The following is a 19,496-nucleotide window of genomic DNA, read 5'->3' on the forward strand; positions in this document are numbered from 1 at the left end:
CCCCCAGCACAGTTCCTGGAGGCGCATTAGAGTGAGTGCAGAGCAGCGTCCTAGGCAAGGATTCAGGCCACCATGCGATTGTGGTGGGATCCCCAGCAAAGGTCAAGACCAAAGTCTGTGGCCAGGGAATGCTTCTGTATGTCCAGTCCTTTCCCTGCTGACAAGAGAGCTACACAGCGAGGAAGGGCTCCTGCACTCTGGGGCAGGGGGACGGGGGAGCTGGGAAATTCCTTCTCCCCCAACCAGGGACGCTCCAGAGCCCTGCAAGGAGAACTGAGAAAACACAGCACAAGGAGGACTGTGGGTGGAACTTAGATGTACTTTGACTCATTATATTTAAAAATTATAGTAGCTGCTTGTTATATATGAGGCATATTATATTATTATGATAAGTATTAATATACAATATATTATTCTTATATATAAGATATATATTTATCACATAATCAGGTGTTATATTCCCTCTGTCTTAGCAACAGCCCTTCACAAGTGGTAGGATATTTTACTGTTGAGAAAACACGTAGATGGTACAGAACCGGGATCTGAACCCAGGTCTGCAAATCCAAAGCCCAGGCTCCCTGCACTTCACCAGAGTGTCCTGAAAGACCCCAGAGGTATCTAGCCTTCCCTCAAAGTGGGACCTGGCCAACCAGAGCAGCCCAGCCAGGGCTGGATGGCCACTGACAGGCAATGCTGTCAGGCAAGTGTCTCGTGCCAGATGTGGACACAGCAGGCCCCACTGATGAGAAATGTCAGACCAGCTCAACACCTGATTTGAGAGAGATTGGATGGGTCCTTTGGGGATTGAATCTTAGCTGCGTTGTGTGTTACTTTCCAGGCGAGGTGTGAAAAATCCTTCCTTAGCTTAGAGACTCATTTGGAACCGTCTATCAGAATGGCCCTGGGCCTGGCATCTGGTCCAAAGAGCAGGAAAGTCACCTCTCCTCCTCACCTTCCTGGGCTCTCTCCTTCCTCACTAGTTCCCTGTGGTCATTCACACTGGGCACAGTCCTTCAGAAGTGCTTCCTTAAACAGAACCAGAGGCTGCCCCTGTTCTGCCCTTAGAACAGCGCGGGTCAAATCTCATCTTTGTCCAGCCCTCCAGAGAGACTTGGGCTGGCCCATGAATCTCCCACGAGTGTCTGAGCACCTGCTGTGTTAAGCACAGGAGATACAGAACAGAATACCCACTCTGCCCATAAAATGCTCACAACCTGGTGGGGACGAATGAGTAAAACAGCAGCCATAGCTCAACATGATAAAGGATGATGTGGCAGGCCTCGAACCCGGCCCAGGTCGGGGCAAAGGGCGTCTGCGGAGGCTTCGCACAGGAGGAGACACGTGGGGTAAGGAAGGGAGAGAGGGAATTCCAGCGAAGGAAAAGATATGTGTGGGTGGGGAACGTGGGCATCTCAGGAGCCACAAGTGGTTCGGTTTGGCCCCCGTACAGGGTGACGGGGCAATGAGGCAGGGATGTGGCTGGCAGGGCTGGGTCTCAAGGGAGCTCCAGTGCCAGGCTAGGGGTTTGGACTTTACCTAAAGAGAACGAGGCACCACAGGAGGGTTTTAACAGCATGTAGGGGCAGAGAGTTGGAGTAGGAAGCTGACGCAGCCACCGGGTGGTGAGGTAGTGGGGGAGTCAGAGCAGTGAAGTGACCCAAGAGATTTTTTTTAAAATTGAGGTGAGATACATATAACATAAAATGAACCATTCTGAAGAGAACAATTCAGTGGCATTTAGTACGTTCACAATGTTGTGCCACCACCACTTCTGTCTAGTTCCAAAATGTTTTCATCACCCCAAAAGGAAACCCCATCCCCAGTGAGCAGCTGCTCCCCATTCCCCCCTCCTCCAGCCCCTGGCAGCCACCAGTCTACTTCTGTCTCTCTACATTTGCCTGTTCTGGACATGCCATATAAATAGACTCCTACAATATGTGGTCTTTTGTGTCTGGCTTTTTTTTCACTTTGCCAGAAGATATTAAGGAGAGGGAGCTGACAGAGCTTGGTGACAGGTTGGACACGGGAGAGGGGAATAAGTTGAGCCTTAGGTAATGTGTGGAAGTCATTAACCCCCCCCCACTGAGGTGCAGCCTGGGGTGATAGGGTGGGCAGGAAGGAAGAAGATGATTGGCTTCATTTGGAAGCTGCTGACCTTGGAGGCGGGGCTGTGGACAGCTGCATGGAGATGCCCAGTAGCAAGTGGCCATCCAGGGCTGAGCTGGAGGCATAGATCTGGGGCTTGTCAGCAGGCAGGTGCGGCTGACATCCTAGATCAAACAGAGAGCATATAAGAGGGGAGGGTCAAGGTTTTGACCCTGGAGACAGAGGCAGTTTCCACGATGGAGCCTGACAAAGGGCATCTAGAGAAAAGGAGAAAAGCCAAGTACCCCAGCAGGCAGGGAGTGGAGCTGTGTGTTCAAACCTTGTTGGTTCCAGTTCCTTTGAGAATCTGAATATTTGTGGACTCAACCCCCAGAAAGATGCACACAGACGCATTGTTTGGGATACCATGTCAGCAGGTTCACTCTGAAATCCAACCGAGGACTCTGGGTTATTCATAAACCTCAGGATGGGAACATATGGGGTTACAGATTCAAAAATAGAATGGTCACCAATGTCATATGCCACAGCCAAGTCAGAGACGAATTGAAAAAAATTACTTCGATCTGGCAAGGAATACGTCACAAATGGCCTTTGCCGTTCTTTGTAGAAGACAGACTTTAGGGACTTGAGCGAATGGGAAGAGGTGAAGTAGATTTGAGTCTAGCCAACCTTTTCAGTAGGTTTGGCTATGAAGGTACTGCATCTATGATGGGAAAGTCTTAAAGATGAGCAGAAGAGCCAGTGGAGGAGAAGTTGAAGATGCCCAGAGTGGTTGGTTGGGATGGAGGGGCCGGCGGGGAGGCAGACTGAGGGCTGTGCACTACCTAGTGGGGTGAGCTTGGCAAGTAATGTAAGTTGTCTGTAATTCCACATCCTCACTCACATGGGCAATGCCAGTGCTTCCCTCGAGAGGCTGGAGTGAGATGAAATGTGAAGTAACCCATGTAAAGCACTTGAGTGGCACCTGGCATGAAGGGTGCCTCAACACACATCTGCTGCTGCTATTATTATTATTATTATTATTATTATTATTATTGCCACCATCCAGTGCCCAGGTACCTGGGTACACACTTCTTCTATGAGGAGCAAGAAGGAAGTTTCAGGGTTGGGGCACAATCAGGTGTGGTTGAAGGTGGACAGATGTGAAGGAGCTGTTCTCCTCCCCTTCTTTTCTTCCACCCCAAGTCGTTTTTTCTCTGTGAAGTAGGAGTCTGGGTGGAAGGAACGGGGGATGTTTGAGGGCAGTGGGGAGGGAGCTGAACCTGGAGGCATAAAAGGATCACCAGGCAGTGTCTGAGGTCTAGCTGAGGTTGAAGGCGCCAGACCCATGGCTACACATGTCTCCTCTGTGTTCAGCAGCTTGGGTGTGGAGTGGAGAAATAGGTCTTGTGCTGATCCTGGCTTGGGAGGTCATGGGGGCAGCTGAGGTCAAAAGAGAATGGCTAGCTTTAGAAAACAGTTTGGTAGTTTCCCCAAAAGTTAAACATAGTTGCAATAGGTGCCAGCAATTCCACTCCTAGGCATATACCCAAGACAACTGAAAACATACGTCCACACAAAAAATCGCACATGAATGTTCATAGCAGCATTATTCATAATAGCCAAAAAGTAGAAACAACCCAGCTGTCCATCAGCTGATGAGTGGATAAACAAATGTGGTACATCCATATTAATAAGGAATATTATTCAGCCTTAAAAAGGAATGAAGTTCTGATACATGCTACAACGTGGATGAACCTTGAAAATATTGTAAGTAAAAGAAGCCAGTCACAAAAGACCACATACTGTATGAGTCCATTGATACGAAATATCCAGAATAGGCAAATGCAATAGACAGAAAGTAGATTAGGGGATTCCTGGCTCTGGGAAATGGCAGAGGTTGGAGGAAATGGGCAGTGACTGCTAATGGGTAAAGGGTTTCTTTCTGGGGTGATAAAAATGTTCTAAAATTGTGGTGATGGTTGTACAACTCTGAGTATACTAAAAACCATTGAATTGTACACTTTAAATGGGTGAATTGTAAGATATGTGAGTTATATTTCAATAAAGCTGCTCCTTTTTAAAAGAGAGAGCAAGTATAGCCAAAGCAATAGCTTGTGGAGAAAAGAAGTAGAACTAAGAGGGTGAGGATAGACATGAAGGAAACTGTGACAAGAGCTGAAGTGTCGGTGAAGTCAAAGAATGGATGAAGTAGAGAAAAGAAACGAGAGCCGGAAGGACTGCAGGCTGTCCTCCAAGGGCTGGGCATGGGGAACCTCACACTTGATGATAATTACACCTCTCCAGTCTTCTGGTCTCCGGGCTAATCATCTTCAGGTTTTTCACATCTTCCTCATATGCTATGATTTTAAGTATTGTTCATGAACCTGTCTCTCCTTGGGTGTTCCTGACCCTCCTGGCCCCCCAGTCCCTGGTGGTTAACATCTTCCACCAATAGCCCCCCAGCTCTGCTGGCTTCATCAGGATCGCCCCTCCCTCTCCTCCATGCTGCTGGGGCAAGGTCACTTTTTCCTGGTGTCTTAGTCCGTTCAGGCTGCTATAACAAAACATCACAGACTGGGTGGCTTGTAAACAACAGAAATTAATTGCTTACGATTCTGGAGGCTGGAAGTCCGAGATCAGGGTGTCAGCATGGTCAGGTGAGGGCCCTCTTCTAGGTCAAAGACTCATTGTATCCTCACATGGCAGAAAGGGGAAGAGTTCTCTCGAGCCTCTTTTATAAGGGAATTAGTCCTATTCACCCCATGACCTAATCACCTCCCATCACCTTGGGGGTTAGGTTTCAACATATGAATTTGAGGGAACACGTTCAGACCATAGCACCAAGTAAAGGTCCAGTGCTGGCCATAGCTGTTCCTCTTACAGTCCCTTTAAGGAAGATCTCAGATCTCTAGCCAAATCTTACTCTGATACCAAAGCCAGACAAAGACACCACAAGAAAGAAAACTACAAACTAATATCACTGACGAATATAGATGCAACAATCCTCAACAAAACACTAGAAAACTGAATCCTAGAACATATTAAAGGATTATACACCACCACCAAATGGGATTTATTCCAGAATGCAAGGGTGGTTCAACATCTGAAATCAATGTAATACCCCACATCAATAGTCCTCTGAGAGGACTCCTCCTAAGCCCAACATAGATCGTCACAGCCTCCTTCCCATTTTGATTCAAAGGCCCTGATCGTGGGGCTGGGCCCCATAGCTGCTGGGCAGAGGGCAGCAGCTCCCAAGGTGACAGGGCCGTGAGACAGGACCTCTGGAGCTACCAGGCACTGCTGTGCCCCGGGGCTGTCTGCCCTGACCTTGCCTCTCTCCTGCCCCTCTGCAGAGTACTCAGTAACCATGCCTGAGTCCACGTTCCCGGGCCTGTTCATGCTGGGGCTGCTCCTCTGGAGCCTAGTAGAGTACCTCATCCACCGCTTCCTGTTCCACATGAAGCCCCCCAGTGACAGCTATTACCTCATCATGCTGCACTTCGTCATGCACGGCCAGCACCACAAGGTGAGCAGGGCAGGCTCTCACCCGGGTCCCTGCCACTGTGACCCACCCGTGGGAGCTGCCCATCTTGGTGGGAGCCAGGTTGAGAGCGAGGGGAAATCAAGGGCATGTGACTGGGTCCTAACCTGCACCGGGCATGGACAGAGTGAGCATGTGTGTCCAACTTTAATCCTCACAGCAACTTCATTCCTTCATTTATTCATTCATTCAGTAAATGCTCACTTAAGTGCTCACTATGTGCCGGGCACTGTTCTAGACACCATTGAACAAAACAGTCAAGAATCACTGCCCTTGTGGAGCTTCATTCTGAAGATGGTGCTGCAGTTCTCCCCATTCCACAGACTGGCACACTGAGGCTTGGGGAAATAAAGGAACTAAGGAATTCACCCAAGGTCACACCTGGATGTTGTCCCCCGTGGAATCCAGAGTCTGTGCTGTCAGCCATCCACCCCCCTGGGGCTCCTCGAGGGCAACATGATGGTCCCAGCAGCTGGGATTGGAAGCCAGGTCTGCCCAGAGGAAGTTGTGTCCCCCTGCTGCTTCTCTGTCCCTGCACCGTGCTGTTCTCAGCCTGTCCCAGGGTCTCCATCCTCCCCCCTCCCTTCCTTCCTTCCTTCTTTGTCCTGGAGCCGGTGTTCTGACACATGGCCAGCAAGTCCTGTTGTTCCTGGTCAGAGGGGAGGGACGCCCACATCAGTATATTGCTCTTTCTCTGTCGCCTGATTTCTCTCTCTCCTCTTTCAGCCCAGAGAGGGTCTCTCCTCAGAATACTCACACAGTCTCTAAAATCTTACCTGTCTGCCAGGCCCTTGGCTTGTGAAGCTCCAGAGCCAAAGACTAGGTTCTTTTGCTGTCTGGTTCACTGTGACAACACCCCCTTGGAACAAAGAAGGCCACCTGGGGTGGGGGACCTGCCTGTTAACACTTCCAGGATCGTCCAACATGTACGCCTTCATCACCCTCAGGCCTTGTCTAGGTGCCCCGCCTGGTACTTGGGGTGGGGGGTTGGGCCTCTTCTCTAGCACCGAACAAATTCCAGAGACAAAGGGGCCTCTTGAGCATAAAGCGGGGCTCTGCTCTGTGAGCTTCCTGCCCACATCACACCCACCCCTGTTTTCTTGGCCGGTTTTCCAGGTCCCATCCTGGCTTGGAAATTGGGGGTGGGACAGACTCTCCAGGGCTTTTAGGCTTGGTGGCCCACCCTCCCCAAAGCCACCGAGGGTGCCAAGCCTACGCCCTCCCTGGACTGTGTGGGCTGCTCCGCCCCATCCCCCATGGGAGCATCTCTGGGCCGGCATGCTGTGTGTGACCACAGTCAGGCCCTGGGGCCCCGGGCTGCATCCTGACACATGAGCCCCTCCATCCACAGGCACCCTTCGACGAGTCCCGCCTGGTCTTCCCCCCGGTGCCAGCCTCTCTGGTGATAGCTTTCTTCTACGTGTTCTTACGGCTCATCCTGCCCGAGGCGGTGGGGGGCACTGTGTTTGCAGGGGGCCTCCTGGGCTACGTCATCTACGACATGATCCACTACTATCTGCACTTCGGCTCCCCGCACAAGGGCTCCTATCTGTACCACCTGAAGGCCCACCACGTCAAGCACCACTTTGCACATCAGCAGTCAGGTGAGGACCTGCCGGTGCCTCCCCGCTTCCTCGTTTGTTCATTTCTTATTTGACAGCTACCCCTGAGCTTCTAGCCAGGGCCAGGCACGGTTCTGGGGATACACAGTCAGCAAGGCAAGCCTGGGACTCCCATCCTAGTCCCTGGTGCAGGGGGCTGTGCAGAGACAGACAAACAAGGAAACCAGTAAATAGCAAAGACCATTTCAGACAGTGATAAGTGCCACAAAGAAAATAAAGCAAAGTGATGTTAGAGAAACCATGTCAGCGGGGCAGGGGACCCACACTGTTTAATAATCTAGAATGTGAGTCACAGATGGGATTTTACATTTTCTAGTAGCCACATTAACAAGTAAAATTAAACCAATGAAGTTAATTTTAATAATATAGTTTATTAAGCCAAATACAACCAAAATATTATCATTTCAACGTGTGATCAATATAAAAATTGTTGGGAATTCCCTGGAGGCCCAGTGGTTAGGACTCAGCGCTTTCACTGCCGTGGGCCCAGGTTTGATCTCTGGTTGGGGAACTGGGATCCCGCAAGCCGTGCGGCGTGGCCAAAAAAAAAAAAAAATTGTTAATGAGAAATTTTACATTCTTTCCTTCTATTAAGTCTTCGATATCTGGTGTGTATCTTGCACTTACAAGCCCGTCGCCATTCAAGGGCTAAATGTTCATTGGAAATACTTGATCCATATTTAGAGTTTATAAAATTTACAGTCAAAAAAGTAGATTCACATACATGAGTTGCTCCAAATGTGCCTAAAAGTTTTCCAGTAACTGAATCGAGTATAGGTTTTTACATTGAAATGTAAGTTAATTAAAATTAAATGAAGTTGGGAATTTAGTCCCTCCATAGCTCGGGCCACATTTCCAGTGCTCAGGAGTCACATGGGCTAGTGGCCACCCTGCTGGACAGCAGAATGCTAGCTAAAGTGGTCCAGGAAGGTGTCACTGCAGAGACGTCATTAGAGCTGAGACCTGAATTAGGAGAAGCCAGCATCCAGTGTCTGGAGGAAGAGCATCCCAGGAGCAACAGGTGTGAAGCCTTGAAGCAGGAATGAACTTGGCATCTTCAAAGAGAAGGAGGCGGCTGGAGTGTGAGGGAGAGAGAGGCAGAGGCAGGCAGCAGCCAGGCTCCCCCAGGAAGCCAGGCCAGATAAGAAATTGGGGGTTATTCCAACAGTATCCTTGGGAGTCTAGAAACACTGGTACCCTGCTCTTGACTTCTGCCAGAATGGCCCTGAGAGTTGGGAAGGCCATCGGGGACCGATGTTGAAATCTTCCCCACGTGCTAGCCCCAGCTAGGCTCCCTTCCGAGCAAACTGACTCCTTCAAGAATGCCTCATCTTCTCCCCATTTGTCTCCCTCTCTAGGATTTGGCATCAGCACTAAATTTTGGGATCACTTTTTCCACACCCTTATTCCGGAAGAACCCCACCCGAAGATACAGTGACAACTCCCAGCCCTGTTGTCCTGCCCTCAGCCCTGCCGTGGCCCCTACCCCAGTCCACCCCCATCCAGACCCTGCAAAGAAGGTTTGCTTGACCAGGCAGTACGGGCTTTGTCCGGCCCTTGGGCTTGGTGGAGGGTGCTGGGGAAACCCTGAAGCCCGAGGCTAACCCTGAGACTGCCCTCCTGACCCAGCACAGGAGGGTCACGTCCACTTGGTGGCCCAGTGGCCCTCAGGGACTAGCTCTTCCCTGGAGCACCCCAGCCTCTTCACTCACACCCCCGCCCAGTGCCTTAGCCCACAGGACTGCTTCAGGACTGGCCAGTGGGGACTTTCCTAAGGGGAGTGAAGGCAACTGACCCCTGGGACCAGCTGGTGTCCCACCTGTATCTTAGCACCCTGGGCTCCCTAGGAGCTGCCCCCCTCGAAACCCTGGAACTGCCAGTGTTAACAGTGAAGAACGGAGTCTGCAGGGCCATGGCCCTCGTCTTCCCCACCTTCTCCTCCTGGGGAGGGTGTGGTGGCTCTGGCTGTTGTCCTGAGGACTGGAGAGCACAGAGGTGGATGAAGCCCTCTCAGAAGAGGAGAAAGCATGAAGCCTCCTCCAGGCCACCCCCAATCCCGGGGCTGCACCTTTGTCCCCTGCCAATGACAAATGCCAGCTGCATCACCACGTGCCTCGGGCTGTGACACATCCAGCACCCACACGCCTGGCCCTCACCTGTCTGTGCAGGTGGGCCGACAGTAGCTGTTGCGGGTCTCAAGGCTGGAGGGAGCCCACGCCCCTTTCTTTAGGAAGCACCAGCTGCTCTAGCCATCTCTTCGCCTCCAGAATCACAAAGCTTTTCCCCAAGGGAGGCTAAAGAGACCTCTCCATGGGTGGGAGCCCCATCCTGTCCCCAGCCATTCTCGACCTCCACCTGGCATAAGTGGGCCCCTGCCCGCCTCACTCAGGACCCTTCCAGCCAGTGCCTCCTTAAGCCGAGAAGAAGCCTTGATGCGGTGCCTTATCTCCCAGCCCCTCCCACCCCAGCTGACGAGGTTCCCACCCTTTCTTCCTCATAACCAAAACCCTCGCTGCTCATAAGAGGGTCTTATTTATAAACTATATAAATACCCTTAGTCGGGCCCCAGACCAAGTAGCTGCTCAGATTGCCCTTTCTAATCCTACATGTCGAGCTTATGTAAAAACGTTTTTGTCTTATTTTTGTTCCCTTCTTACCCACAAACTGTTACTACTTGAAACTTTTTAAAAACTCGATGTGTGTAAAGGCTAAAGGGAAGCAGTTTGACCGATCCTGTGATTTGTACTGTTTACTGCGGGGTTATTTAAAGATTTGGGAATAAATATACAAACTACCGTTGTGAAATAAAGGTGTAAATAAATTGTATATTTTGAAAAATAAAAACATTGGAAAAGAAACCAAAAAAGAGGTGTTACTTGCTGATGGCGACTCACCAGACTTTGTCGAGGCCGGGGAGGCGCAGGAGGGTTGGGGGGGTGTGGCTTGTTGAGCAGGAGGGAGTATTTATTCGATCGCTGACCAGGTTGTGTAGACTTGCTGGGGTAGAGTGATGATAAAAAGCAGACCAACCCCTATCCTTTTATTCGATTTTATTACTGTTTTTTTTTTTTCTTTTGGTCACTGCCTCGGGGCTTGCGGGATCTTAGTACCCCGACCAGGGATCAAACCCACGCCGTTCGCAGTGAAATTGCGGGGCCCTAACCACTGGACCACCAGGGAATTCCCTCGTTACTGTTTTTAAATTCTCTGCAGACAGCATCTCCCCCTCACTGCTTATACCTGGAGGTGGGCATAAGGGGGCGTCACTCCCACCAACTGCCTTGGTACACAACAGAGGAGGTGTTTCTTCTGGAATTTACCAGACCACAGCTAAGACTCTAGTTGACTTTTCTAAGGCTCCAGCAACAAATGCCCAATGTAGGAACTAGAACTTCAGGCCAGCTCAGTCTGGGTGAAACAGTTTCCCAGGATATCTTCCCAGCCACCACATCAGAACCACCTATGGAACCTATCAAACCACAGATCCAAGTCCTCAACGCTCAGAGTCTCATTCAGTAGGTGCGGCAGAGGTGGGCTCTGCATTCGCCTGCACAAGGATGCAAAGGCAAAAATGAAAGCGGAAGCAAGCTGATGTTGGCGAGACTGTGGCCACATGGAGGGGCCCCCGCTCCTGCTGCCTCGCCCTGCTCGAGAGAGCAGCTCCCAGCCTGAAGGTTAGGGCGACCTGTCTGAGCCAATCCTCCCTCAAGCTCCTGCAATCAGGCCATCCAAGCAGCAGAAATCCAACCTCCATTCCCTAGATGCTGTTGGGAATCCAACCATGGAGCATCACTCCCCAGGGGAAGGAAGAAACAAAAAGCAGGAGCAAAGAAAGAGATCAACTAGTTGTAAATATGCGAGTCCACCGGAGACAGGTCTAAGATGAGCAAGTTTGAGCAAAAAATTAATTGGAAAAAAAAATTCTTTAAAAAGATTAAAACAGAGCTAGTAAGAAGTGCCAAAATCTATGTGAGTTTGTAGCATGGTAATGAGAAGATTTAGGGGGGAAAAAAAAAACAAGCCAATCTATTAATGAAAAGGTCCACTCAGTGAATATTGGACAGACTCCCCCAGAGCTTCCTACTGTGCTGGCTAGAACTTTCCAAGGGGTTAGGAATTTCCACAAGGCCTTGGAAGGGAGAGACTAAGCCCCATCCTACAGAAGAGAATAATATAGAAAGTGCCCTTAACCTCAAGCCAGTTGGCGCTCAAAGTGCAGTCCCTACTCAGTGATCATCTGCTGGAGTCAGAGAATTTTATCTTCAAGTGCAAGACCCAAGGAGGAGTCAAAGATTAGATGCTAAAGCCAGCAGGGGACATTATCAAGATGCCAGCGCATCTAGCATGATGGGAAAGCCTGAAACTTGGAGCACGTGATTATTTCTGTAGTGGGAGAAGACAGAAAAATCATCAAGAAAGTTTAATGTTTACGTGGGCAAAGGGCCATTTAAATTCTGATCAGTGTAAAGTAAATATGCAGGTTGACTGACTCTCAGTGATCCTAGCAACTTACCTGATTCTCTAGCAACAACCCAGCTGCCCTGGCAGAGGACAGGGCCATAGCTGTTATCTTTATTTCTGGCATCGCTCTACCTCCAGACATGCTGTCTTTGGGCATTTCTCGGCTGACCTGAAGAACCGCGCTGTTAACTTGACTCCGTTCCACTCCTGCATTGGCTCTAGCCTCCCATCTCTGCCTTTGAACTTTGTACTGTTTCTAATTGTGCTCAGCGCAAAGCCCAACTTGTAACAGGCCCCAATAAATGTTAGTCTTGTCTCTGTCAGATCTCTGGCAGGTTACATTGTTTGGGCTTTGGTTTTCCACCGGTTCCCTGGCCTCTGCTGCCCTCTGGTGACGGCATGCGGCTCTGCCCCCTTATGACTGGAAATCAGATGCCTGTGATTGTAAAATTCCATCACTTTTCCACCTTACCTGTTCTCTTACCTTACTGTTTTGTCTCATCTACTGTTTTTGAGAGGAAGCTGGAACTATACATATGAACTTTCCAGTTCTAACTTTCTATAAAGATATGATGGTTGGGAAAAAAGATGGAGATTTCTTTACAATGAGGTAATAACGGCACAATGAAGAACTGTTATCTATTAAGGATGCTACAGGGTGAATGTGAAATTTGGAAAATGCCAAGAGTCTCATCTGCACTCCATCCCAGACACCTTATTAGCTTATAGTGGGGGAGGGGGAAGAAGGAGCGATAAGAAAAAGAAGAAAAAATATCATTTTGGCAAAAGCATAAAGGTAGGGGGCTGTCTTCATTTAGGTTCCCTAAAAAGCAAACCTTAAAACAAGAACATGGATGCATGTAGTTTATTTGGGAGCCAATTGCAGAAATAAAGAGTGAGAAATTGGGAAAGATTAGACAGTGGGGGAGCCAAATAAGAATGAGTATGTGAGGTTCTCATACAGATTCCGCAGGGGCATCTTGAGAAGCAGACAGAATACCTGCCAGAATTGTCCACCTAAAGGACAAGAGGCTGGAACATTTACCCACAGCTTCCTCTCCTATTGGTTGAGCATTGGTGTCAACACCCTTCTCACTGATGTGCTGTCCCAGCGTGCAACGCAACCAGATTCCTTGGCTCTGACAAAGGTCCTGGAACAAAAGCAGAAAGACAGATGTGTGCAATTGAAGTGGGATGCAGTCAGTACAAGCTGAGTGTGAGCTTGCCAGGAACTATCCACCAGAACTGTGGCTGAGTTCCCACAGAACCTTCCACCACAACTGAGGTTAAGACCAGAGGTGGACTGAAGGGATATGACAAGGATGCCAGACATGTCTGCTACAGACCCCAAAAGGCTAGATCCGCAGTGGAAGAGTGAACCGGAAGTAAAGCCACCTTCCCAGGGCACTGCAAGTAAAATTACCTGCATGGGGTGGAGAAAAAGCTCTTTTGAGAATATAGAACCACAGGCATAGCCCTCATGGTGGTCTGAAGCCTGGATTCACATAAACTGTGTGGTTTGAAACACCTCAAGTCAAAATTTTAGTGTAAAATATCCCTGACTGGTGGAGCCACAAGGCTCTCAGGAGAAGCACTTATAAATTTTGGTGGAAAAAAATGTAGCTTCAATCTAGGCCTCAAAAAATTCCCACAGATAAAATTCCAAGGACTATAAGCTCACAATAAAAACAAAACAAAACCCACAGGGAAAGAAGGCACCATGAGTAAACGCTGGTAGAAACAACATGCAACAAATACACCAACAAAGACATCAGACATAGGAATTATGAGATGGGCTAGATACTTGCCATTTACTCTCCAGATTCACTCTCCCCTTCTTTCCCATCCCTCTCAGTACCCTGTGAGGCTGATCTGTGTACTGCCTCAGTGTGTTCTTTTGCATATTGACTGCCAGTTCTGCAAATACAGGCACTGGCAAGAGATTGGCGGTCCAGGTGTTTATACCTGGAACTCTTTAATTTACTTCAGCAATGGTTTGTAGTTTTCAGTGTACAAGTCTTTTCACCTACTTGGTTATATTTATTCCCAAATATTTTATTCTTTTGGCTGCTATTGTAATTGGAATTGTTTTCTTAATTTCCTTTTTTTGTATTTTTCATTGCTGGTGTAGACACACAACTGATTTTTGTGTTAATCTTATATCCTGCAACTCTGCTGAATTCCTTCATTAGCTCTAGTAAAATTTTTATTGGATACTTGGTTTTCTACATACAAGATTATGTCATCAGTGAACAGAGACATTTTTACTTCTCCTTATCCAATCTGAATGCCTTAAGTTTTTCTTCTTGACGAATTGTTCTGTCTAGAACTTCCAGTACAATGTTGAACAGCACTGATGAACGTGAGCATCCTTCTCTTATTCCTGATCTTAGGGAGAAAGCATTCAGTCTTTCACCATTAGATATGATGTTAGCTCTGGGTTTTTCATAAATGTCCTTTATCAAGGGGAAGTTCCCTTCTCTTCCTGGTTTGCTGAGTGTTTTCATCATGAAATGGTGTTGAATTTTGTCAAAATTTGTTCCTGCATCAATTGAGATGATGTGGGGTTTTTTCCTTTGTTCTATTAATATGGTGTATTATATTGTTTCATATGTTGAACCACACTTGCATTCCTAGAATAAATCTCATTTGGTCATATAAAGGCATACAATCCATTACTGTGTTTTAGGATTCAGTTTTCTAGTATTTTGTTGTGGATTTTTGCATCTATATTCATCAATGGTATTGGTTTGTAGTTTTCTTTCTTGTGGTATCAGGGTAATGCTGGCCTCCTAAAATGGGTTAGGAAGTGTTCTCTCCATTTATCTTTTTGAAACAGTTTGAGAAGGATTAGTGTTAATTCATTTTCAAATGTTTTGTAGAATTCACCAGTGAAATCATCTGGCCCGACCTTTTATTTTGGGGGGAAGGTTTTGATTACTGATTCAGTCTCTTTACTTGTTACAAGTCTGTTCAAATTTTTCTATTTCTTCTTGAATCACTTAGGTTATTTGTGTGCGTCTCATCTAGGTTATCTAATTGGTTGATGTACAATTGTTCATATATTCCCTTACAGTCGTTTTATTTCTTTTTTATTATTATGGAAAAAACACTTAACATGAGATCTACACTCTTGACAATTTTTAAAGTGTACAATATATTATTGTTGACTGTAGGTACAATGTTGTACAGCAGTTCTCTGGAGCTTATTCATCTTTCTTGACTGAAACTTGATGCTCAATGACTAGTAACTCCCCATTTCCCCCTCCCCCAGCCTCTGGGAACCATCATTCCTCTTTCTGATTCTATGAATTTGACTGTTTTAGATACCTCTTATAAGCTGAGTCATGCTGTATTTGTCTTTCTGTGATCAGCTTATTTCACTTAGTATAATGTCCTCGAGGTTCATCCATGTTGTTACATATTGCAGAATTTCCTTCTTTTTTAAGGCTGAATTCTATTCCATTGTAGGCATATACCACATTTACTTTATCCATTCATCTGTTAATGGACATTTAGGTTGTTATCACTTCTTGGCTATTGTGAATAGTATTGCAATGAACATAGATGTGCTATTTCTTTGAAATCCTGATTTCAACTATTTTGGTTAAATACCCAAAAGTGGGATTGCTGGATCATATGGTAGTTCTACTTTTAACTTTTTGAGAAACCTCGATACTGATTTCCATAATGACTGCACCATTTTCCCTCCAACAGTGTGCAAGGGTTTCAGTTTCTCTACATCCTCACCAACACTTGTTGTCTTCTTCTTTTTTATAATAGCCATCTTGACAGGTGTGAGATGATATTTCATTGTGGTTTTGATTTGCATTTCCCTAATGATTAGTAACGTTGAGGATTTTTTCACATACAAGTGGGCCATTTGTAAGTCTTCTTTGGAGAAATGTCTGTTCAAGTCCTTAGCCCATTTTTTTTCATCAGGTTATTCATGTTTTTACTATTGAGTTGTAGGAGTTCTTTATATATTTTGGAGGTTAACCCCTTATCAAATATATGGTTTGAAAATATTTTCTACCATTCCATAGGTTGCTTTTCCACTCTTGTTTCTTTTGCTGTGCAGAAGCTTTTTAGTTTAATATAATTTTACTTATTTTTGTTACCTGTGCTCTTGGTGTTGTATCCATGAAATCATTGCCGGGGTCAATGTCACAAAGCTTTTCCCTTATGTCTTCTTCTAGAAGTTTTACAGTTTCAGGTGTCATGTGTAAGTCTTTAATCCATTTTGAGTTGGTTTTTGTGAGTGATATAAAATAAGGGTTCAACTTAATTTTTTGGCATGTGGATATGGTTTTCCCAACACTATTTGTTGAACAGACTATCCTTGTCCCATTGTGTATTCTTGGCACCCTTGTCAAAGATCAGTTGATCATATATATGTGGATTTATTTCTGGGTTCTCTATTTTGTTCCATTTGTCTATATGTCAGCCATTACGCCAGTACCATAATGTTTTGATTACTGTAGCTTTGTAATATATTTTGAAATAAGAAAGTGTGATTCTTCCGGTTTCATTCTTCTTTCTCAAGAATGATTTGGGGGCTTCCCTGGTGGCACAGTGGTTAAGAATCTGCCTGCCAATGCAGGGGACACCACAGGTTCATGCCCAGGAAGATCCCATGTGCCGCGGAGCAACTAAGCCCATGCGCCACAACTGCTGAGCCTGCGCTCTAGAGCCCACGAGCCACAACTACTGAATCCCGTGCGCCTAGAGCCCATGCTCTGCAAAAAGAGAAGCCACCGCAGCAAGAAGCCAGTGCACCACAATGAAGAGTAGCCCCCACTCGCCACAACTATAGAAAGCCCGCAGGCAGCAATGAAGACCCAATGCAGCCAAAAATAAATAAATAAATAAATAAATTTTAAAAAGAATGATTTGGCTATTTATGGTCTTTTGTGTTTCCATATTAATTTAATTTAATTTAACTTAATTTAATGCACCACGCAGCATGCGGGATCTTAGTTCCCCAATCAGGGATTGAACCTGCGCCCCTGGCAGTGGAAGCATGGAGTCTTAACCACTGGACCACCAGGGAAGTCCCTCCATATTAATTTTAGAATTGTTTTTCTATTTCTCTATAAAATGACATTGGGAGTTTGATAGGGATTGCATTGAATCTGTAGACTGCATTGGGTAGATGCTCATTTTAACAATATTAAGTCTTCCAATCCATGAACACTGGTCTTTCCATTTATTTGTATATTGTTTAATTTCCTTCATCAGTGTTTTGTAGTTTTCTGTGTACAAGTCTTTTACCTCCCTAGTTGATTTATTATTCCTAAGTATTTTATTCTTTTTGGTGCTATTGAAAATGGCATTGTTTTCCTAATTTCCTTTTCAGATAATTTGTTGTTAGTGTATAGAAACACAACTCATTTTTTACGTTGATTTTGTATCCTGCAACTTCACTGAATTCATTTATTAGTTCTAACAGTTTTGTGGGCTTTTTAAATGGCGTCTTTAGAGTTTTCTATAGATAAGACCATGTAATCTGCAAACAGGGACAACTTTACTTCTTTCTTTCCTATTTTGATGTCTTTTCTTTCTTTTTCTTGCCTAATTGCTCTGGCTAGGACTTCTATTATTATATTGAATAGAACCGGTGAGAGTCGACATCCTTGCCTTGTTCCTGATCTTGGAGGAAAAGCATTCAGTTTTTCACCATTGAGAATGATGTTAGCTGTGAGCTTGTAATATATGGCCTTAGTGATGTTGAGATAATTTCCTCCTATTCCTAATTTGGTGAGAGTCTTTAATCATTAAAGAGTGTTGAATTTTGTGAAACGCTTTTTCTGCGCCTATTGAGATGATCATATGTTTTTATCCTTTATTGTGTTATGGTGGTGTATCACATTAATTGATTTTCATATGTTGAACCATTCTTGCATCCTAGGAATAAATCCCACTTGGTCATGGTGTATGATCCTTTTAATGTGTTGTTGGATTTGGTTTGCTAGTATTTTGTTGAGGATTGTTGTATCTATATTCAGCAGGGGTATTGGCCTGTACTTTTCTTATTATCTTTGTCTGGCTTTGGTATCAGCGTAATGTGAGCTTATAAAATGAGCTTCGAAGTGTTCTCTCCTCTTCAATTTTTTGCAAGAGTTTAAGAAGGATTGGTACTAATTCATTTTTAAATGTTTCGTAGAATTCACTAGTGAAGCCATCTGGCCCTGGGCTTTTCTTTGTTGGGAGGTTTTTGATTACTGATTCAGTCTCCATTACTAATTATAGGTCTGTTCAGACTTTCTGTTTCTTCATGATTTAATCCTGGTAGGCTGTATGTTTCTAGGAATTTATCTGTTTCTTCTAGGTTACCCAGTTTGTTGGCATATAATTGTTCATCACAATCTCTCTCTCTCTCTTTCTTTTTTTTTTGCTCATGCTGCAGGGCTTTGTGGCATATTAGTTCCCCAACCAGGGATCAAACCCGGACCCCTGGCACTGAAGGCCTGGAATCCCAACCCCTGGACCTCCAGGGAATTCCCCATTACAGTCTCTTTTGATCCTTTTTATTTCTGTGACATCAGTTGTAATGTCTTTTATTTGTGATTTTTTTATTTGAATTTTCTCCCTTTTTTTCTTAGTGTAGCTAAGGGTTTGTAGAATTTATCTTTAAAAAAATAAACTCTGTTTCACTGATTTTTTTCTATTATTTTTCTGTTTTCTATTTCATTTATTTCTGCTCTAATATTTATTTCCTTCCTTCTGCTAACCTTGGACTTAGTTTGTTCTTCTTTTTCTAGTTCCTTGAAGTGTAAAGTTTGGTTGTTTATTTGAGATCTTTCTTCTTTTTTATGTAGGTATTTATTGCTGTCAACGTCCCTCTTAGTACTGCTTTTGTTGCATCCCCTAAGTTTTGGTATGTTGTGTTTCATTTGTTTCAAGGTACTTTCTAATTTCCTTTTGATTTCTTTTTTGACAGGATAGCTGCTCAAGAGTTGTTTACTTTCCACATATTTATGAATTTTCCAGTTTTCCTTCTGCTGTTGATTTCTAGTTTCATTCCACTGTGGTCAGAAAAAATACTTGGTATGATTTCAATCTTCTTCAGTTTGTTAAGACTTTTTGTAACCTAACTTCTGATCTATCCAGAGGAGGACCTGCCTCTTGCTCCAGACCTCCCCATGGAATCTGACTGAAGCCACTCTGCACTGAGACTGCATCCTTGCTTAGCTATTTTCTCCCCCTGCCCTATCCTACCCTCTATCCTGAGAGCCTTCCTTCAATAAATCACAATGTACCTGATTCTCTTTTTTGGACTCTGCTACTAGGGAACCTGACCTAAGAAGAAAACTGATGATGCAGTAGGTGGAGAACAATAGCAGGAGAATATAAATGAATAAACACCCCAGACATCCTCTACCCAGGTCTTCCCTATCCAAAAAGTCTTCTCATACAATCCAATTCTGTCCTTTTAGAGGAAACAGCCTGATGAGTTAATGAATGTCATTCCTCAAACTTTCTAGCTGGGGACACAGCTAACTGTAATAAAACATGACTACACCAAAACAGAAAGCTCTGCAATGACCTTAGAGGAGGAAGTTGATTTCCGCCGAACCCTCCCCCCCACCCCAGCTTAAGTGTGTCTCTTCCTTCACTCCCTTCCCCCAACCCCAATATTTTCAAGCACCGAGAAGCAGACACAAGAACCTTCTCTCTAGCTCTGTTTTTTGCTCATCTAATCTTTCTCATACTGTGTCCTGGTTATAATAGTTTCCTGGGACCTTATTCTTTTCTGAATCTCCGGCCCCAAGCAGAGG

General features: G+C 45.6%; 1 protein-coding gene across 1 annotated transcript in view; it reads left to right on the forward strand.

The window, feature by feature from the left end:
• FA2H (fatty acid 2-hydroxylase) overlaps positions 1-10,096 on the forward strand; it is a 54,168-nt gene extending 44,072 nt beyond the window's left edge. The window contains exons 5-7 of the mRNA XM_061173641.1: positions 5,445-5,617; positions 6,984-7,236; positions 8,613-10,096. Of these exons, the coding sequence (XP_061029624.1) occupies positions 5,445-5,617; positions 6,984-7,236; positions 8,613-8,692 (506 nt within the window). The 3' untranslated portion in view covers positions 8,693-10,096. The remainder of the gene's footprint in view (positions 1-5,444; positions 5,618-6,983; positions 7,237-8,612) is intronic.
• The last annotated feature ends 9,400 nt before the right edge of the window (positions 10,097-19,496 follow it).

The sequence above is a fragment of the Eubalaena glacialis genome, chromosome 18 (genome assembly GCF_028564815.1).
Source record: "Eubalaena glacialis isolate mEubGla1 chromosome 18, mEubGla1.1.hap2.+ XY, whole genome shotgun sequence".
NCBI classification, from domain to species: domain Eukaryota; kingdom Metazoa; phylum Chordata; class Mammalia; order Artiodactyla; family Balaenidae; genus Eubalaena; species Eubalaena glacialis.